At 44.8% G+C, this 20,770-nt stretch overlaps 1 protein-coding gene across 4 annotated transcripts in view; it reads right to left on the bottom strand.

The window, feature by feature from the left end:
* LOC141259656 (heat shock factor protein 2-like) overlaps nt 1-7,872 on the bottom strand; it is a 56,324-nt gene extending 48,452 nt beyond the window's left edge. For 3 of the 4 annotated variants that reach the window (XR_012318447.1, XR_012318448.1, XM_073675946.1), the window contains exon 1: nt 7,614-7,871. Coding sequence is in view for 2 of the 4 variants with exons in the window: in XM_073675946.1 (XP_073532047.1) it covers nt 7,614-7,706 (93 nt within the window). In the remaining 2 variants the exon portion in view is untranslated. Of the gene's footprint in view, nt 1-7,613 lie in introns of all 4 variants that reach the window. The other variant, XM_073675945.1, reaches the window with a different exon arrangement.
* Between the last annotated feature and the right edge of the window lie 12,898 nt (nt 7,873-20,770).

Below are 20,770 nucleotides of genomic sequence, written 5' to 3'. Positions count from 1 at the left end.
TAAGAGCCAGAATACCACACAAAAAGCCATTTTTGAATGCCTCACAGCGTCAGAAACGTCTGCAGTGGCCAAAGAACATTCTAAATGGAACATTGAACAATGGAGAAATGTTTTATGGAGCGATGAGACACGAGTATCCATCTTTGGCAGCGACGGTGTCCGCTACATTCGATGCCGACCTGGAGAGGATTGCTTGCCAGAGTGTACAGTACCCACCATGAAGCCTCCTCTGAGTGTTATGGTAGGGGGCTGCATGTCCAGAGATGCAGGTGGTAGGCTGCAGGTAACTGAAGGAACAGTTAATGCTGAAAAGTACATCAAGGAAGTCCTTCAGCCTAAACCCATTCCTTCGGCAAGTGATGTATTTGGTGAAGGGACACCGTTTATTTTTCAGGAAGATGGAGCCCCATGCCAGAGATCTAAAACAATGTCTCTCTTGGTTCAAGGACAAAAATGTCCAGCTATTGAATTGGCCAGGAAACAACCCAGATCTCAATCCTATTGAGAATCTCTGGGCTCGGCTCAAAAGAGCGGTGTCAAAACAGCGGGCTTCAAACAAGCAGGAACTCATTGCAGCCATCATCAAATCATGGCTTCATATCATCACACCATCTGATTTACACAAACTGGTAGATAGAATGCCAAGCAGATACCAGGCAGTCATCAAGGCCAAAGGCTATCCAACTAAGTATTAACATTTTAGTGTTAGATATGAAAATAGGACAAATAATTGGCTTTTCTCCCACAGTCATCTGTGTGACAATAGTGTCCAATGTGTTGACAAATGAACACATTTCCTGCTAATAGTGTTTCTTTATGAGATTTTGTTATTTCTACTTAAAAACTTTACTGTGAAATCAAAAACATTCATGAAATTTGTATTTGTATTGGGAAAATGCTAAAAATTCATAAATCTTGAGGGTGTTGCCTCAATTTTGGCCACTAGTGTAACACTCATCTATACAAAGGTGTCATGAGATAATACATCCATAGATGTGTACTAGTACATCCCATATATCAAGCTACAGAGAATACTCAAGTGCATGGCATGTGCTTAAAAAAATGCATTATTATATAACACCTGCAAGCACTACATGTGCACATTAGGCCTCCTTCAGAACCAATTTTTTCTAACAGGTTAAAAAAAATGACCGATTTCCATCAGGGGGCAGGGTCTTATTTTTGGCCATGATTGGTCAGTGTATCCATTTTCTTTACTTAAAAAATGACAAATATTTACCTACCCATTAAAGGGAACATGTCATCTGATTTATGCTGCCCCAACCATGGGCAGCATGAATCAGAGCTTGTCTGCACGAGTGAAGCCAGGTATATTTTTTCTCTGAATGTTCCTTTGTTTTAGAGAATATATAGTTAGACAATCCCGCCAAGGACTATAGGAATGTGTGAGACTAGTCAAATGCCGCCCCCTTCTCTCTTCTCCAGGTGATTGACAGGCCTTTCCTTATGTACCCACATGCCAGACACCTGTCAACTAGAGCAGTGAGAAGATTTCCAACTATATTTTCTCTTAAACACCAGAGCATTTCAGAAAATATACATGTGTGCAACCATGCAGCCAGGCTCTGATCCATGCTGCCCATGGGCAGCATGAATAGTGTGTTACATTTCATTAACGTGATAAAATCAACCAGCACAATGATGGCATATGGATGGTGTCCATGTCAAGTTTTCTTTTTACCATGGACCCATTGATTTGAATGGGCAGGTGAGTTTAATCTGTGAATTCGAACAAAAATGAAATGGTCTATTTTTGTGTGTGTGTGTACTCAGTCTTCAGAAACACAACGACAAAATCAGACATTTAAATACGCCCATAAAATGTAAAAGGCATGTAATCTGCTCATGCGCCGCCTACGGCGCCATTTTCCTGGAGCCCACCGCTGGGAGATCAAAATCCGCAGCATCGCCCCACTCCTGTGGCCGCCGGCTTTGTGCAGCGGCGACCCTGCCTCCTGTGACCACACTCCACCGCCGCTACCCCTCTACCCCCGTAAGCTACATTCAGACTAAAAAGATACATCCCCACTTTCCTCCCAAATTTTGGGGAAAAAAAAAGTGAGTCTTCTAGTCCTAAAAAAAAGGTATACATGTTGTATTTCAGATCTTCATGTGTATTTACAGTGTGCTTCCAGCTTGTAAAAAAAAGCTATTGATTATATATCTATCTTGTGATAAAGGGAACAGATAAAGAAAATAATCAATACAGCTATTATAATCCACCAATGTGTGAAATGCCAGCTATTAATCAGCTTTATTAAATCAGGTTTTATTTCAGTCAAAACAAACCAAGGCTAAGCCTGAAGATACTGCTGGAATGTCCTGTAATAACACGTATCTATAGATAAGATGTACTCACAGAAACAAGATGCCTGGACATCTCCAGAACCAGAATTGTCCTTGAGAACTAGTATTGTTTAATTATTCAGTCCGGTCATTAATAGAAACTTCATGGCCGGGAAACAGAAATTTTTATTTAAAGAAGATGTCCAGTACTTTATTCCCCTCCCCCCAAGGTATCCCCCCCGGGCCCCCTAAGACTTATTGTAAATACCTTCTGTTGCTGATAATGCCTGTGAGCAGCGCTATCAGTGGCCGCTCACAGGCATCACGTGACCCTCCTCTGACGTCACGACTCAGCGCTGGGGTCCCCGCGGTGGCTGCTGGGTTGTGGGAGGGGTTACCCCTCGCATCACACCCAGCATCCACAGCGCGCTTTCCCAATGAATGGGGAGAGGCAGAGCGCGCGGTGGATGCCGGGTGTGACGTGGGGAGTAACCCGCCCACAGCCTGGCATCCACCGTGGAACCAGGAAGAACGTGACCCCTGGCTGCTGCCAGCACTTGTCGTGACATCAGCAGATGTCAGAGCCAGCTGCAGCCAGGGATCACGTGATGCCTGTGAGGGTCAGTGATAGCGCCGCTCACAGGCATTATCTGCAACGTAAGGTAATTACAATAAGTCTTAGGGGCGTCGGGGGGATATAAAGTAGTGGACAACCCCTTTAAATACTACACCATTTTGCAATAGGGCAGATCTCCTCATCATATTTATAGGGGCCCGTATATGAATTTTTTTGATATCTTAACTGTATCTCTTAATTGTAACTTTCATTCTAAATAATTTTTCCTTTTATTCATATCACCCGTGAAGATGGATGTTTGCGAATAGAGATCGCCTTATCAGAGCAGCAGGAACAGAGCTATTAGATTTTATATATTCAATCCAAGAAGGTAGGCAGTGTATATGTAAAATTTCCTGAGCATTTTTTCCTCTCCCTGGTAGAAAAAACGCATGCAGATTTTCTATGCGTTTTTTCTGCCAGGAAGAAGCGTTTAAGCGTTTTTACAAGCGCTTTTGAGCATCACTTGGAAAAGGGCTTGACAAGTTGGTCATACAATATAAGTCCATGAAACCGGCATGGATTTATATTGTGTGACCAACTTATGAAGAGAATTCTTCTTTAAAATTGAGCATCTATTGTAAAAAACAAAACAACAAAAAAAAAAAAACACCTTATACTCACTTCTCAGGCGGCCCCCGGTCTCTTCCTCTCTCCTCTGTGGCCCGCGGTGTACTGGCAAGACCTGCGTTGACGTCATTTAATCACGCGACCATCACCTGACCGCTGACGTCAGCTGTCGCATGACCATCAGCTGACTAAATGACGTCACCGCAGGTCCTGCCAGTACGCCGTGGGCCGCCGAGGAGAGGGGATCGCGGCCGGGAAGAGACCGGAGTGGTGAGAATGAATTTTTTTTTAGTTTTTACTTTATAATTCTTTTTTAACTTGCAGGTATGATTTAAGGGTGTGGCATGCCCTTTGTTGAGCTGATTGGTATATATGTAGCTTACCACGGGCCTAGGTGGTCTGGAGTTGGGACCCGGTCCTATTTGTCTACCCTTTTATATGCATTACTTCAACTTTGATATACAGTAAGGTTTTTAATATAGGCAGTATAGGTACCGTCCCAATTTAGGGTCACCTTGCCGCTGGTGGGACGGCTTGTATACTTTTTTTGATCAAAAATAGTTCACTAAGTACCCTATATTTATTATGCAATTTTGCTTTACATTTATATATAATTATGGTAGGGTATGAGATATATTTTTGTCTTGCTTCTTTTTTGCTAGTGTGAACATGCCTCTGTTTCTTGTATGTCTGCCATCTTAGACCTCAGTTCACATTGTCTGGTTTTTTGACTTGTTTGCATTCTGTGCAATTTAAGGGTGTGGCATGCCCTTTGTTGAGCTGATTGGTATATATGTAGCTTACCACGGGCCTAGGTGGTCTGGAGTTGGGACCCGGTCCTATTTGTCTACCCTTTTATATGCATTACTTCAACTTTGATATACAGTAAGGTTTTTAATATAGGCAGTATAGGTACCGTCCCAATTTAGGGTCACCTTGCCGCTGGTGGGACGGCTTGTATACTTTTTTTGATCAAAAATAGTTCACTAAGTAGCCTATATTTATTACGCAATTTTGCTTTACATTTATATATAATTATGGTAGGGTATGAGATATATTTTTGTCTTGCTTCTTTTTTGCTAGTGTGAACATGCCTCTGTTTCTTGAATGTCTGCCATCTTAGACCTCAGTTCACATTGTCTGGTTTTTTCACTTGTTTGCATTCTGTGCAATTTAAGGGTGTGGCATGCCCTTTGTTGAGCTGATTGGTATATATGTAGCTTACCACGGGCCTAGGTGGTCTGGAGTTGGGACCCGGTCCTATTTGTCTACCCTTTTATATGCATTACTTCAACTTTGATATACAGTAAGGTTTTTAATATAGGCAGTATAGGTACCGTCCCAATTTAGGGTCACCTTGCCGCTGGTGGGACGGCTTGTATACTTTTTTTTGATCAAAAATAGTTCACTAAGTACCCTATATTTATTATGCAATTTTGCTTTACATTTATATATAATTATGGTAGGGTATGAGATATATTTTTGTCTTGCTTCTTTTTTGCTAGTGTGAACATGCCTCTGTTTCTTGTATGTCTGCCATCTTAGACCTCAGTTCACATTGTCTGGTTCTTTTTTAACTTGCAGGTATGATGGCACCCGGGTCGGATGAGTCTCCTCTTCTCCCAACCCGGGTACCATCCGCGCATTGATGTACACATGTGGATGTTATGCGGTTCAATGCAAGTCAATGGGCGCCCAAATTGGTTGTGCTGCGGATTTTTCCGCAATGATAATCCGCAGCGGATATTTCCACAGCATGTGCACAACACATGTGGATCATCATTGGGAAACATGGCAGACATCTTAACAAGCGATTTTAATGCGTCTCCGCGGCGGCATTTCCACATCGTGGGCACATAGCCTTACAGAATATCTTCGCCACTGGCGGTCCCAGGTGGTAGATATTGTCTTCATGTTTCTTATCGCGGTTTTACCTGATTATAGAAAAGAAACATGGCATGGAAAGCTGTTAGGAATCGTGATTCTGTGCTTCCACTTGGGAATGGAGCCATACTCCTGACCCTGGTGACGAAGCTACCACGCGTGCACGGAGACTGTCCCAATCTTATGGAGCATCGCGTTCTGGTGTTGTAGAATGCGGGACGCCGTGTCTCCCACCGATTTCCCCGGTTGCCAGGCAACGCAGGACGCTGCTTTGTCAGGCACTATGCAGTGGTGGAATTATAGTCATTCTGCTGTGCAAGCTAGCAGGGAGTGGCTGTCTGGGGATGATTGGGAGGTATTCAACACCTAATCATTAGGCAGGCTATTTTATCCTGCTCCCTGCTTAGTACTTTGCTGTTTATTGCAGTACCTATGTGCTGTGGTGGTGAGTGGTGCTAGCATTAGCGTTGCTATCTTTTCAGGGGTTGTTACACAGGTACTCACCTGGTTCTTAACTAGGCACCAGCCGCCTGTTATAACGCAAGAGCAGGCCTGGAAAGGGCTCTGCCAAAGTCCCTCTTCCATTTAGTGGGAGCATTGTGAAGAGTATTCTCGGCCCTCAAGGGCTCGCCTAGCTGGGCAGCTTGTGCCAAATGCATCTGTGGCTGCACCTTTGTTGGTTTGCTACCAGTCTTGTTGGGTCCCTCTGCAAAGTGCATAACAATAGCACCAACCATTGGAAGAATATTAGGTTGAAGGTATTCTGCTGGCTTTATGGTGATGTGAGTGAATGCGTTAAGTACATGGCAGGTAGTAATGACCTGATAACCCAGGTAATACCCCATACCAGGCCATTAGTCACTGTGTCCTGTGCAGAATGTACCCACAGATAATGGCTGGTAGTAATGACCTGATACCTCATACCCGACCATTAGTCACTATGCCCTGCTCTCTCAGTGCGGGATGTCTCCTTCAGATAATGGCTGATCGTAATGACCTTATACCCCGAGTAATACCCCATACTCGGCCATCAGTCACTGTGCCCTGTTCTCACTGTGCAGGATGTCTCCCCCATATAATGGCTGGTAGTAATGACCTTATACCCAGAGTAATACCCCATACTCGGCCATGAGTCACTGTGCAGGATGTCCCCCCAGATAATGGCTGGTATTAGTAACTTGATACCCTGGGTAACACCCCATACCCGGCCATTAGTAACTGTGCAGAATGTCCCCCAGATAATTGCTGGTATACATGACCTGATACCCCATACCCGGCCATTAGTCACTGTGCAGAATGCCCCCCAGATAATGGCCGGTATACATGACTTGATACCCCGGATAATACCCCATACCCGGCCATTAGTCACTGTGCAGAATGTCCCCCAGATAATGGCTGGTATTAGTGACCTAATACCCCACACCCGGCCATTAGTCACTGTGCAGGATGTCCGCCCAGATAATGGCTGGTATTAGTGATCTGATACCCCGGATAATACCCCATACCGGCCATTTGTCACTGTGCAGGATGTCCCCCCAGATAATGGCTGGAATTAGTGACCAGATACCCCGGTAATACCCCATACCGGCCATTAGTCACTGTGCAGGATGTCCCCCCCAGATAATGGCTGGTATACATGACTTGATACCCCAGATAATACCCCATACCCGGCCATTAGTCACTGTGCAGGATGTCCCCCCAGATAATGGCTGGAATTAGTGACCTGATACCCCGGGTAATACCCCACACCTGGCCATTAGTCACTGTGCAGGATGTCCCCCAGATAATGGCTGGTATTAGTGACCTGATACCCCGGATAATACCCCATACCGGCCATTAGTTACTGTGCAGGATGTCTCCCCCAGATAATGGCTGGTATTAGTGACCTGATACCCCGGATAATACCCCATACCAGCCATTAGTCACTGTGCAGGATGCCCCCCAGATAATGGCTGGTATTAGTGACCTGATACCCCGGATAATACCCCATACCGGCCATTAGTTACTGTGCAGGATGTCTCCCCCAGATAATGGCTGGTATTAGTGACCTGATACCCCGGATAATACCCCATACCGGCCATTAGTCACTGTGCCCTGTTCTCACAGTGCGGGTTGTCTCCCCTCATACACGGCCATTCATCCCACATGCATTGCCCGGCCGACAGCAGACGGCACAGGCCCCACCATGGAGGGGACCGTACACACGCGACAATACAAAGCCTCGGGCCGCGCTTACTTGGCTCCAGCAGATGTATTCGCTGTTCCTCGGGTCTTCCACCAGAGACCATATTTTAGTGAGGAATTTGGGCACACTGCAGCTGGCCTTCATGGTAGCAGAGCGCCGATACGCGAGATCCCTCCTCTTGTGCCGCTGTGGAGCCTGGAACTCTCTGCCTGCTATTCCCAATCATTTACATGCCTTCCATACACTAACAACACACGGGGCTCCTCCCCCCTCACGTGACCTCTATTCACTCGCCGCCCCGCCTTCCTCACGTGACCTCTTTGCCTGCGGTCCAACGCGCTCCATTTTCACGTCAGTTTTTTTTCTTTTTCGTATTCAACATGCTTTATTAACAATGGAGCGCAGCGCACAACTCCACAAAGGACGTGCTTACGAAAAAATGGCGGGCTGGGTAGAGTTTTTCTTTTTCATTTTCCACCACATCCAAATGTGGACTTTATCAATGTATTCAGAATTTTCCTAATAAAAAACACAGTGTTATGATAATTACCCTTAAAAATAGACATTTTCTCAGGCATGAAGTTATGCCTCACAGGCACCTGTGGAAATGTGTCTCAGGTGGCTATCTGTATAATGAGTGCTATGACTGGAACCATCTGGACTTTGGTCCCTTTTTGCGTTCCTTATTTATGGCGGTTAGTCACCCTAAATATCTGTCAGGCTGGAGCCGCTGTCTTCGGGCCTTATTCATTATTGGCTTTGCACCTGCTTTTTGTCTATTTTAGGACGTTTTTCACCTGTTATTCATTTGCGCCTCTTTTTTGTCTTTATGTGTTTTTTATTCTCGCCATTGTTGGCATGGTTTGGGGTTTCCACATGTTTTCAGCTGATTAAGCAATTGGATATTTTTAAAAAGTCGCAAAACGTTTGCTCCAATGTTCTTCAGCCTCTCCTGCGCTGATTCTGTGTACGCCTGGAGTTTTGCACAAATTTTCACAACGTTTTAGTGGAACTTGCAACGTACATATAGTTATATGTGGTGAGACAAGCGCACACAGGGTGATACAGTATAGGGTGGAGCAGTGGTCCCCAGCCTTTCTTACCTTGAGGGCTCATACCCATCACCGGACAAATACACGGTCTGATATCGTTCCTGAAAAGTGGGACGAGTGTCATTCGATTTTCATGCGACTAAAATACGATTTTTCTCCCCTAGCATCCAAATGACATCCGAATCACAATGCAATCTTAACATGAACTGTTACATAGAGGAATTTTCTATGTCATTTAGATATCATTTTCTAAAGAAATATTCTTCAATACATATACATATTGTGGTAGATCGCTCACTCGACTGCACACGGAGGTAGACACAGGTACGCCGTCTCTTTAAATCTTTGGTTCATTTATTGTAATGCTGCATAAACCAATCTGTAGTCCATAAAAATAAACACAGCCCGCTGGGCAAAACAGGAAAACAAAGCAAAAGTGGTAACACATAGAACACAGTCCTTGGAGTAGCAGGGATTCACCTGCTGAGAGTTCAGCAACTCCACATGGTTCAAACACAAATGCCCTTCTGGAGCTTACTTCTCCAGACATTGAACCCTGAATGCCTCAGCTGGCCAAGCATTTAAACCTCCCCCAGACCACATCCTGGGGAGGAGATATGGAGAACAACCTCCCACCCGCTCTATGGTTGTTCTCATAAAAACAATCCCTTTGGAAATGGAGACTTAACCCCTCCTTGCACATAACGTGCTGGAAGAAGCTTAACGGTTTCAATTCACTGATGCTCATAGCCTCAGGGAAACATATCTCCCCTCCACCACTTTACCAGTGACTTTGTCACTATATATGTAGATAGATACAGTTATATGAAAAAATTTGGGCACCCCTATTAATCTTAAGCTTAATGTTTTATAAAAATTGGTGTTTTTGCAACAGCTATTTCAGTTTGATATATGTAATAACTGTTGGACACAGTAATGTTTCTGCCTTGAAATGAGGTTTATTGTACTAACAGAAAATGTGCAATCTGCATTCAAACAAAATTTGACAGGTGCATAAGTATGGGCACCCTTATCATTTTCTTGTTTTAAATACTCCTACCTACTTTTTACTGACTTACTAAAGCACTTTTTTTTGTTTTGTAACCTCATTGAGCTTTGAACTTCATAGCCAGGTGTATGCAATCATGAGAAAAGCTACTTAAAGTGGCCACTTGCAAGTTGTTCTCCTGTTTGAATCTCCTCTGAAGAGTGGCATCATGGGCTCCTCAAAACAGCTGTCAAATGATCTGAAAGCAAAGATTATTCAACATAGTTGTTCAGGGGAAGGATACAAAAAGCTGTCTCAGAGATTTAACCTGTCAGTTTCCACTGTGAGGAACATAGTAAGGAAATGGAAGAACACAGGGACAGTTCTTGTTAAGGCCAGAAGTGGCAGGCCAAGAAAAACATCAGAAAGGCAGAGAAGAAGAATGGTGAGATCAGTCAAGGACAATCCTCAGACCACCTCCAGAGAGCTGCAGCATCAACAGATGGTGTCACTGTGCATCGGTCAACTATACAACACACTTTGCACAAGAAGAAGCTGTATGGGAGAGTGATGCGAAAGAAGCCGTTTCTGCAAGCACGCCACAAACAGAGTCGGCTGAGGTATGCAAAAGCACATTTGGAAAAGCCAATTTCTTTTTGGAAGAAGGTCCTGTGGACTGATGAAACCAAGATTGAGTTGTTTGGTCATACAAAAAGACGTTATGCATGGCGGCAAAAAAACAGCATTCCAAGAAAAACACTTGCTGCCCACAGTAAAATTTGGTGGAGGTTCAATCATGCTTTGGGGCTGTGTGGCCAATGCCGGCACCGGGAATCTTGTTAAAGTTGAGGGACGTATGGATTCCACTCAGTATCAGCAGATTCTTGACAATAATGTTCAAGAATTAGTGACAAAGTTGAAGTTACGCAGGGGATGGATCTTTCAGCAAGACAATGATCCAAAACACCGCTCCAAATCTACTCAGGCATTCATGCAGAGGAACAATTACAATGTTCTGGAATGGCTACCCAGTCCCCAGACCTGAATATCATTGAACATCTGTGGGATCATTTGAAGAGGGCTGTCCATGCTCGGCGACCATCAAACTTAGCTGAACTGGAATTGTTTTGTAAAGAGGAATGGTCAAAAATACCTTCATCCAGGATCCAGGAAATCATTAAAAGCTACAGGAAGCGACTAGAGGCTGTTATTTTTGCAAAAGGAGGATCTACTAAATATTAATGTCACTTTTCTGGTGAGGTGCCCATACTTATGCACCTGTCAAATTTTGTTTGACTGCAGATTTCACATTTTCTGTTAGTACAATAAACCTCATTTCAAGGCAGAAACATTACTGTGTCCAACAGTTATTACATATATCAAACTGAAATAGCTGTTGCAAAAACACCAATTTTTTTAAAACATTAAGCTTAAGATTAATAGGGGTGCCCAAACTTTTTCATATAACTGTATATGTGCGTGAGATATAATCAGTGCTGTGCATGTGTAGTTTACTGTACATGTATTTTAGTAATAATTACATTTCTGCAAAAAATGACGGGGGATCCCCCTAAATTTAAAGAACCAGCAGAGGCAAAGTGGACAGCTGGGGGCTGAAGTTTATAGTCTGGGAAGGGGTAATACCCATGGAGCTTCCCAGGCTATCAAAGGGCACCTGTCAGCAGTAGTGATGGGCGAACCCGTGATTGTTCGGGTTCGGCTGGTTTAGCAGAACAGTTTATTAAAAGTTCGGGTACCAGAACAGTACCCGAACATGGACCCCATTCATATGAATGGGGGACCCGAACTTCTCTGATTTCCCGCGCTGTCATCTGCGTGACAACACGGGAAACACAGGCTCTGATCGGTGGTAACATTGTTACTGCGGGTCAGATCACTGTGGGAACACACTGTCAGATGTCAGCGTGATCCTGCAGCTGTAATAGTGACCCGCGGTAAAAAGCTTACCGCGGGTCATAGGCACTGACTGATGGGACTACTACCTCCATCAGCCGGCGCCTGCTGTTATTGTGAATAGCAATCGCAGGCGCCACTGGATGGGAACAGTAGTCTCTTATCCGCCGGCGCCTGTGCTGAAAGTAAAAACATTTTTTTTAATTAATAAAAAAATATTCAAATAAAAAAACACATTACAACCCCTGGCAAAAATTATGGAATCACCGGGCTCGGAGGATGTTCATTCAGTTGTTTAATGTTGTTGAAAAAAATCAAATGACTTGGCACAAAACTAAAGTCATTTCAAATGGCTACTTTAGGGCTTTAAGAAACACTAAAAGAAATCAAGATTAAAAATGTGGTACTCAGTGAGGGTAATTTTTTTCAGACCAAGCAGAGGAAAAAAATCATGGAATCACTCAATTCTGAGGAAAAAAATATGGAATCATGAAAAACAAACACACAAAAGAACACTCTAATACATCACTAGTATTTTGTTGCGCCACCTCTGGCTTTAACCCCTTAAGCCCCGAGGGTGGTTTGCACGTTAATGACCAGGCCAATTTTTACAATTCTGACCACTGTCACTTTATGAGGTAATTACTCTGGAACGCTTCAACGGATCCCCCTGATTCTGAGATTGTTTTTTCGTGACATACTGTACTTCATGATTGTGGTAAAATTTCTTCGATATCACTTGCATTTATTTGTGAAAAAAATGGAAATTTGGCGAAAATTTTGAAAATTTTGCAATTTTCAAAATTTGAATTTTTATGCCCTTAAATCAGAGAGATATGTCACACAAAAGAGTTAATAAATAACATTTCCCACATGTCTACTTTACATCAGCACAATTTTGGAACCAAAATTTTTTTTTGTTAGGGAGCTATAAGGGTTAAAAGTTGACCAGCGATTTCTCATTTTTCCAACAAAATTTACAAAACCATTTTTTTAGGGACCACATCACATTTGAAGTCACTTTGAGAGGTCTTTATGACAGAAAATACCCAAAAGTGACACCATTCTAAAAACTGCACCCCTCAAGATGCTCAAAACCACATTCAAGAACTTTATTAACCCTTCAGGTGCTTCACAGGAATTTTTGGAATGTGGAAGAAAAAAATGAACATTTAACTTTTTCACAAAAATGTTACTTTAGACCCAATTTTTTTTATTTTCACAGGGGTAACAAGAAAAAATGGACCCCAAAATTTGTTGTGCAATTTCCCCTGGGCACGCAGATACCCAATATGTGGGGAAAAAACACTGTTTGGGCGCACGACAGGGCTCGGAAGGGAAGGAGCGCCATTTGACTTTTTGATTGTAAAATTTGCTTGAATAATTAGCGGACGCCATGTTGTGTTTGGAGAGCCCCTGTGTGCCAAAACATTGGAGCTCCCCCACAAGTGACCCCATTTTGGAAACTAGACCCCCCAAGGCACCTATCTAGATGCATAGTGAGCACTTGGAACCCCCAGGTGCTTCACAAATTGATTGGTAAAAATGAAAAAGTGTTTTTTTTTTCACTTTTTCATTTTTACGAATCAGTTTGTGAAGCACCTAGGGGTTCCAAGTGCTCACTATGCATCTAGATAGGTGCCTTGGGGGGTCTAGTTTCCAAAATGGGGTCACTTGTGGGGGAGCTCCAATGTTTGGGCACACAGGGACTCTCCAAATGCAACATGGTATCCGCTAACAAATTGAATGGAAAATCGGCTCAAATTGTTAGCGGACACCATGTTGCGTTTGGAGAGCCCCTGTGTGCCCAAACTTTGGAGCTCCCCCACAAGTGACCCCATTTTGGAAACTAGACCCCCCAAGACACCTATCTAGATGCATAGTGAGCACTTGGAACCCCCAGGTGCTTCACAAATTGATTGGTAAAAATGAAAAAGTGTTTTTTTTTTCACTTTTTCATTTTTACGAATCAGTTTGTGAAGCACCTAGGGGTTCCAAGTGCTCACTATGCATCTAGATAGGTGCCTTGGGGGGTCTAGTTTCCAAAATGGGGTCACTTGTGGGGGAGCTCCAATGTTTGGGCACACAGGGACTCTCCAAATGCAACATGGTATCCGCTAACAAATTGAATGGAAAATCGGCTCAAATTGTTAGCGGACACCATGTTGCGTTTGGAGAGCCCCTGTGTGCCCAAACTTTGGAGCTCCCCCACAAGTGACCCCATTTTGGAAACTAGACCCCCCAAGGCACCTATCTAGATGCATAGTGAGCACTTGGAACCCCCAGGTGCTTCACAAATTGATTCGTAAAAATGAAAAAGTGAAAAAAAAACACTTTTTCATTTTTATGAATCAATTTGTGAAGCACCTGGGGGTTCCAAGTGCTCACTATGCATCTAGATAGGTGCCTTGGGGGGTCTAGTTTCCAAAATGGGGTCACTTGTGGGGGAGCTCCAATGTTTGGGCACACAGGGACTCTCCAAATGCAACATGGTATCCGCTAACAAATTGTCGGCTCAAATTGTTAGCGGACACCATGTTGCGTTTGGAGAGCCCCTGTGTGCCCAAACTTTGGAGCTCCCACACAAGTGACCCCATTTTGGAAACTAGACCCCCCAAGGCACCTATCTAGATGCATAGTGAGCACTTGGAACCCCCAGGTGCTTCACAAATTGATTCATAAAAATGAAAAAGTGTTTTTTTTTCACTTTTTCATTTTTACGAATCAATTTGTGAAGCACCTGGGGGTTCCAAGTGCTCACTATGCATCTAGATAGGTGCTTTGGGGGGTCTAGTTTCCAAAATGGGGTCACTTGTGGGGGAGCTCCAATGTTTGGGCACACAGACACTCTCCAAATGCAACATGGTATCCGCTAACAAATTGTCGGCTCAAATTGTTAGCGGACACCATGTTGCGTTTGGAGAGCCCCATTTTTCTTTACTTAGCTGCTTTTTTCTTGCCATAATACAAATTCTAACAGTTTATTCAGTAGGACTATCAGCTGTGTATCCACCAGACTTCTGCACAACACAACTGATGGTCCCAACCCCATTTATAAGGCAAGAAATCCCACTTATTAAACCTGACAGGGCACACCTGTGAAGTGAAAGCCATTTCCGGTGACTACCTCTTGAAGCTCATCAAGAGTATGCAAAGCAGTCGTCAAAGCAAAAGGTGGCTACTTTGAAGAACCTAGAATATAAGACATATTTTCAGTTGTTTCACACTTTTTTGTTAAGTATATAATTCCACAAGTGTTAATTCATAGTTTTGATGCCTTCAGTGTGAATGTACAATTTTCATAGTCATGAAAATACAGAAAAATCTTAAAATGAGAAGGTGTGTCCAAACTTTTGGTCTGTACTGTATGACTTCTCACTAGTGTTGAGCGAGCATGCTCGACACTGCTCGGTACTCGCCCGAGCATCACGCTACTCCGGATGTTCGGCGAGCACCGAGCATTTCGGGTTACTCGGGCGGGAGGTCGGGTCTCCGCCCTGCATGTTTGGCTTTCTTTACAGAGCCAATGAACATGCAGTGATTGCCAGCCAATCACTGTAATGCCGCAGCCATGTTGTTTGTGGGCATTACAGTGATTGGCTGGCCGCACAGCGTCACCTCGAGTATTTAAAACCGGGCGCCGCCATCTTAGACACAGTCGCTCCGGATCAGACAGTGTAGGGACAGCGCTGCTGATTTAGGGAGAGATATATCCTGCGAAATAGTTAGTGTAGGGTCTGTAAAGGCTGCCAGATCAAACAAACAGTCCTTCTCAGGACTAATATCCATCCTAGATATCAGGCAGGCAGGCTGTATAGGAGACGCATTGGTTATACCAGCAAACGCTGCATTACAGTCCTGTGTGCTCCTGTTGCTGAAATTGCTGGATTAGCTCCAGGTCTCGGGGGCCCGGAAAAATCCTTTTTTTTCATCTAAATCCTCTTTTTTTTCCCTCCTTCACACTGTACAAATACCCGTCTTATTAACCTTTTGGTGTCCCCCCCCCCCCCCCAAAAAAAAAAGTGTGTCTCTGATTTTTCAGACACAAATATATCTGTTGAAAATAGTCTGGTGTAGGCCAGAGAAATTGAAGTTTGGTTTTGCAGTTCCACGGGCCATTTGTATCTAAAAGAAACAGTTTGAGTGTGTCGCTCACTGTTCAGCCGCAAATATATATATTTAAAAAAGTCTGGTATACACCAGTAAATTATAACTGTGGTTTTGCTGTTCCACGGTAAAAAATCTCTATTATCCTGTTTTTGGCATTTTTTGCCGCAAAAAAAAAAATAATAGTGTCTCCCTGATTTTTCAGACACAAATATATCTGTTTAAAATAGTCTGGTGTAGGCCAGAGAGACAGAAGTGTGCTTTTGCTGTTCCACAGTAAAAAATCTCTATTATCCTGCTTTTTGCATTTTTTGCCTTAAAAAAAAATAATAGTGTCTCCCTGATTTTTCAGACACAAATATATCTGTTGAAAATAGTATGGTGTAGGCTCGAGAAATACAAGTGTGGTTTTGCAGTTCCACGGTTCAAACCTCTGTATTATCCACTTTTGGGCCATTTGTATCTAAAAAAAACAGTTTGAGTGTGTCGCTCACTGTTCAGCCGCAAATATATATATATTTAAAAAAGTCTGGTATACACCAGTAAATTATAACTGTGGTTTTGCTGTTCCACGGTAAAAAATCTCTGTTATCCTGCTTTTAGCATTTTTTGCCGTAAAAAATAAATAATAGTGTCTCCTGATTGTTCAGACACAAATATATCTGTTGAAAATAGTCTGGTGTAGGCCCGAGAAATACAAGTGTGGTTTTGCAGTTCCACGGTTCAAACCTCTGTATTATCCACTTTTGGCCCATTTGCATCTAAAAAAACCAGCTTGAGTGTGTCGCTCACTGTTCAGCCGCAAATATATATATATTTAAAAAAGTCGGGTATACACCAGTAAATTATAACTGTGGTTTTGCTGTTCCACGGTAAGAAATCTCTATTATTCAGCTTTTGGTATTTTTTCCGTAAAGAAAAACAGCAATGTTTTCTCCCTGATTGTTCAGATTGTTTAAAAGAGTCGGGTGTAGGCCAGAGAAATAGAACTGTGGTTTTCCTCTTCCACGGTTCTAATCTACTTTTTATTACCCTTTTTCCATTGATAGTGCGAGTGTAAGCTATTTTACTTACTTTACAATGGGCAAGGCGCGTGGCAAGGGACGTGGACGTTCTGGTGATGGTGCGTGCAGAGGATGGGGCCGTGGCCAAGGTGAAAATGTGCCACAACCAACAGCCACATCTTCTCGCTCCCACTTCTTGACCTAATTACTAGGGAAGCACAGAACAACACCAGTATTGCGAACTGATCAGTGTGAACAGGTTATTAATTGGATAGCAGATAATACTTCCAGTTACCTGGCACCACAACCTCCGGCCTGTCTTCCACACGGTCGACTCTTTTTAGCCGTGAGTCTCGACCGCATACTCCTCCTCACCCTGATGCTCCTTCCTCCCACCATGCCGAGTGTCGTCAGACAGCAACTGATCCCACACTTGGACACTCTGAAGAGCTGTTCACTGGTCCATTTCCAGATTTGTGCCCCTCGCCTGCTCCGCTTGAAGTGGTGGAAGAGGAGATCCCATGTAGTGATGCCCAAATATTTGAACAGCCACGGCCAGAGGAAGTCGACGCTGGCAATTTGTCACAAGAGGTGGACGATGACGAGACAAAATTGCCAGGAAGTGAGAAGAAGGATCGTAGTGCGCAAGTGAAAGAGGAGGAGGTGGTGGATGATCTAGTAACTGACCCAACGTGGCAGGAGGACATGCAGAGTGAGGCCAGCAGCACACAGGGGGAGGGAGGCAGAGTACCCCAAAAGGCAGGAAGAAGCAGTGTGGTGGCCGCAGACAGAAGGTGGGCAACCTTTCCCCGTAACACCAACATGAGTGACGTTGCCAGTACAACCGGTAGGTCTTCCAGAGTCTGGAATTTTTTTAAAGACTCTGCTGATAACCCCAAAAAGGCCATTTGTACCACCTGCCATGCCAGCATCAGCAGGGGTGACAAAACTACCAGCCTGACCACCACCATAATGATCAGGCACATGGCAGCAAAGCACCCGACTTTGTGGGGCGAACCCCAGGATCCACGACCAGTTTCAGCGGGTGTCACCACTGCTTCTTCCACTGTTGTGCATGCAATAGAACCCCCTGTTGTGTGTGCAAGGCAATCCCTATCCATACTGCATGCAAAGATGCCCCCTCCTCTCAGTCTTCACTTGTTATGGCAGTTTCTCAAGAAACAGCATCAACGTCCACGTCCACGTCCCACCGCAGCGTTCAATTGTCCATATCCCAGACCTTTGAACGAAAGCAGAAATTCGCAGCTAATGCCCCACAGGCCACAGTCCTAAATTCGCACATTTCACGACTGCTTGCGTTGGGTATTCTGGTGGAGACGGAATCCTTCTGCTACCTTATGGCGGTGGCCGTCCCTCTGTACTCAGTCCCCAGCCGACACTATTTTGCCCGGTGTGCCATCCCCGCACTACACAAGCACGTGTCCCAAAACATCTGCCGTGCCCTCAACAACGCAGTTACTGGGAGAGTCCACCTGACAACGGACACGTGGACAAGTGCTTGTGGCCAGGGACGGTACATCTGCCTGACGGCACACTGGGTAAACATAGTGAAAGCCGGGACCCAGTCGGACCTTGGGATGGAACACATCCTCCCCACACCGAGGATTGCGGGCCCTATGTCAGTCAGAGTTGCCCCCACAGTGTACAGCTCCTGCGCATCATCCTCCTCCTCATGTTCAGCCTCCATCTCAAATATCACCACATCAGTTAGAAGCTGGAAGTACTGCAGTACTGCCTCTGCCAAGCGGCAACAGGCTGTGCTGAAACTCCTAAGCTTAGGTGAGAAAACTCACACTGCTTGTGAGTTGTGGACAGCTGTGAAAGAGCAGGCAGATCTGTGGCTGAGACCGCTGAACCTACATCCAGGCATGGTCGTGTGTGACAATGGCCGTAACCTGGTGGCGGCTCTGAGGCGAGGCGATATCACACACGTACCATGCCTGGCTCATGTGCTTAACCTCATGGTTCAGCGGTTTCTTAAATCGTACCCCGAGTTGCCAGATCTGCTCGTCAAAGTACGCCGCCTGTCAGCTCATTTTCGCAAGTCGGCTACAGCTTCCGCCGTCCTTGCTGCGTTGCAGCAGCGTTTGCAGCTTCCGTCACACCGACTGGTGTGTGATGTCCCCACACTTTGGAACTCTACCCTCCACATATTGCAAAGGATTTGTGAGCAGAAGAGAGCTGTTGTGGAGTACCAGCTGCAACAAGGCCGTCGATATTCAGGTCAGACTCCACACATAAGACCTCAGGAGTGGACTTGGATGTCTGACATCTGTACCATCTTGACAAACTTTGAGGAGTCCACCCAGATGGTGAGTGGCGATGACGCCATCATTAGCGTCAGCATTCCACTTGTCTGTCTTTTGCAACGCTCTCTGCAGAGAATTAAAGAGGAGGCATTGCAGCCAGAGTATGATGAGATGGATCAAGAAGCCGTAGTGGTCGATTACACACAGCCCAGCCTCATCTCATCCCAACGTGCATTGGGGGACAATGAGGGAGAGGAGGAGGAGGAGGAGGAGGAAGAACAGGAGCTTGTATCATGCGCTGTAGACGGTATAACCTGTGCAACTGTCATACCGTCGGTTCAGCGTGAGTGGCCTGAGGACAGGGGGGAGGTGGAGGAGAAGAGCATGGTCAGTCATCATCTTGGTGAGGACACGAAAGTCTTGTCCATTACCAGTCTGGCATGCATGGCTGACTTTATGTTACGCTGCCTTAACCGTGACACTCGCGTTGTCAAAATGTTGGGGGACAGTCATTACTGGTTGGTGACACTTTTATACCCCCGCTACAAGGAGAACTTTCACTCTCTTATTCCTGAGGTGGAGAGGTCTATAAAAATGGGGCAGTACCAGAAGGCCCTTGCTGCAGAACTGTTAAAAAAGTTCCTATCTGAACACGCTAGCGGCAGAGGTCACAGTTCGTTGACCAACCAAGGCGTACAAGCGAGAGAGAGGCAACTCCAATCTAGCGGAGGCAGGGGAACACTGTCAACATTCTGGGACAGGTTGCTGAGACCCGCCCAGCTTACAGGCCCTGAGGCTCTGGGTACTCTCACAAGGAGTGGAACGTTTCAAAAGATGTTGAGGGAGTACCTTGCCGACCGTACCAGCGTCCTCCGTGATTCCTCTGTGCCTTTTAATTATTGGGTATCCAAGCTGGACACTTGGAATGAACTCGTTCTGTACGCCTTGGAGGTCCTGGCCTGCCCTGCCGCTAGCGTGTTTTCGGAGCGTGTTTTTAGTGCCGCTGGGGGAATTATAACTGATAAGCGCACTCGCCTGTCAACTGACAATGCTGACAAGCTGACCCTTATCAAAATGAACAAGGGCTGGATTGGGCCAGACTTCTCATCACCATCAAATGACAGCAGAGTAACATAAAGTCAAATCCACTGTGTTTTTTTGGGAGGTGTATTCACATGCACCGCTTCACACCCACACATGGGTATACGCTTCCTCATTTCGGCTGTTTTATGTTCTTCTCCTTATCCTCAGCCTCCACCTCACTATACCACCAGGGTGACCGTGGTCCGTTTTGCCATCATTGAATGTTCCTCCGTCCTTATTTTTGTCAGCTTTTGCTTGGAAGGCATAAGCGAAGACTGTGGGAGACCCACACCCCAATAATGGGAATAATATTTTTAAGAGTACTGTATGGCTCTTGTAAGGGGCATTGCAAGTTCCTCCGTCCTAATTTTTGGCAGCTTTTGCTTGGAAGACATAATCAAATACTATGGGAGACCCACTCCCCAATCATGGGAATAATGTTTGTAATATGCTGTACTGCATGGCTCTTGTAAGGGGCATTGCAAGTTCCTCCGTCCTAATTTTTGGCAGCTTTTGCTTGGAAGGCATAAACAAATACTATGGGAGACCCACTCCCCAATCATGAGAATAATGTTTGTAATATGCTGTACTGCATGGCTCTTGTAAGGGGCATTGCAAGTTCCTCCATCCTAATTTTCGGCAGCTTTTGCTTGGAAGGCATAAGCAAAAACTATGGGAGACCCACTCCCCAATAATGGGAATAATGTTTGTATTATGCTGTACTGCATGGCTCTTGTAAGGGGCATTGCAAGTTCCTCTGTCCTAATTTTTGGCAGCTTTTGCTTGGAAG

This window comes from Phyllobates terribilis, unplaced genomic scaffold (assembly GCF_046119375.1).
Source record: "Phyllobates terribilis strain yellow unplaced genomic scaffold, ASM4611937v1 Scaffold_3__8_contigs__length_932513732, whole genome shotgun sequence".
Taxonomy (NCBI): domain Eukaryota; kingdom Metazoa; phylum Chordata; class Amphibia; order Anura; family Dendrobatidae; genus Phyllobates; species Phyllobates terribilis.
Note: the sequence above shows the minus strand (reverse complement) of the source record. Positions and strands in the feature narration are given on the sequence as shown.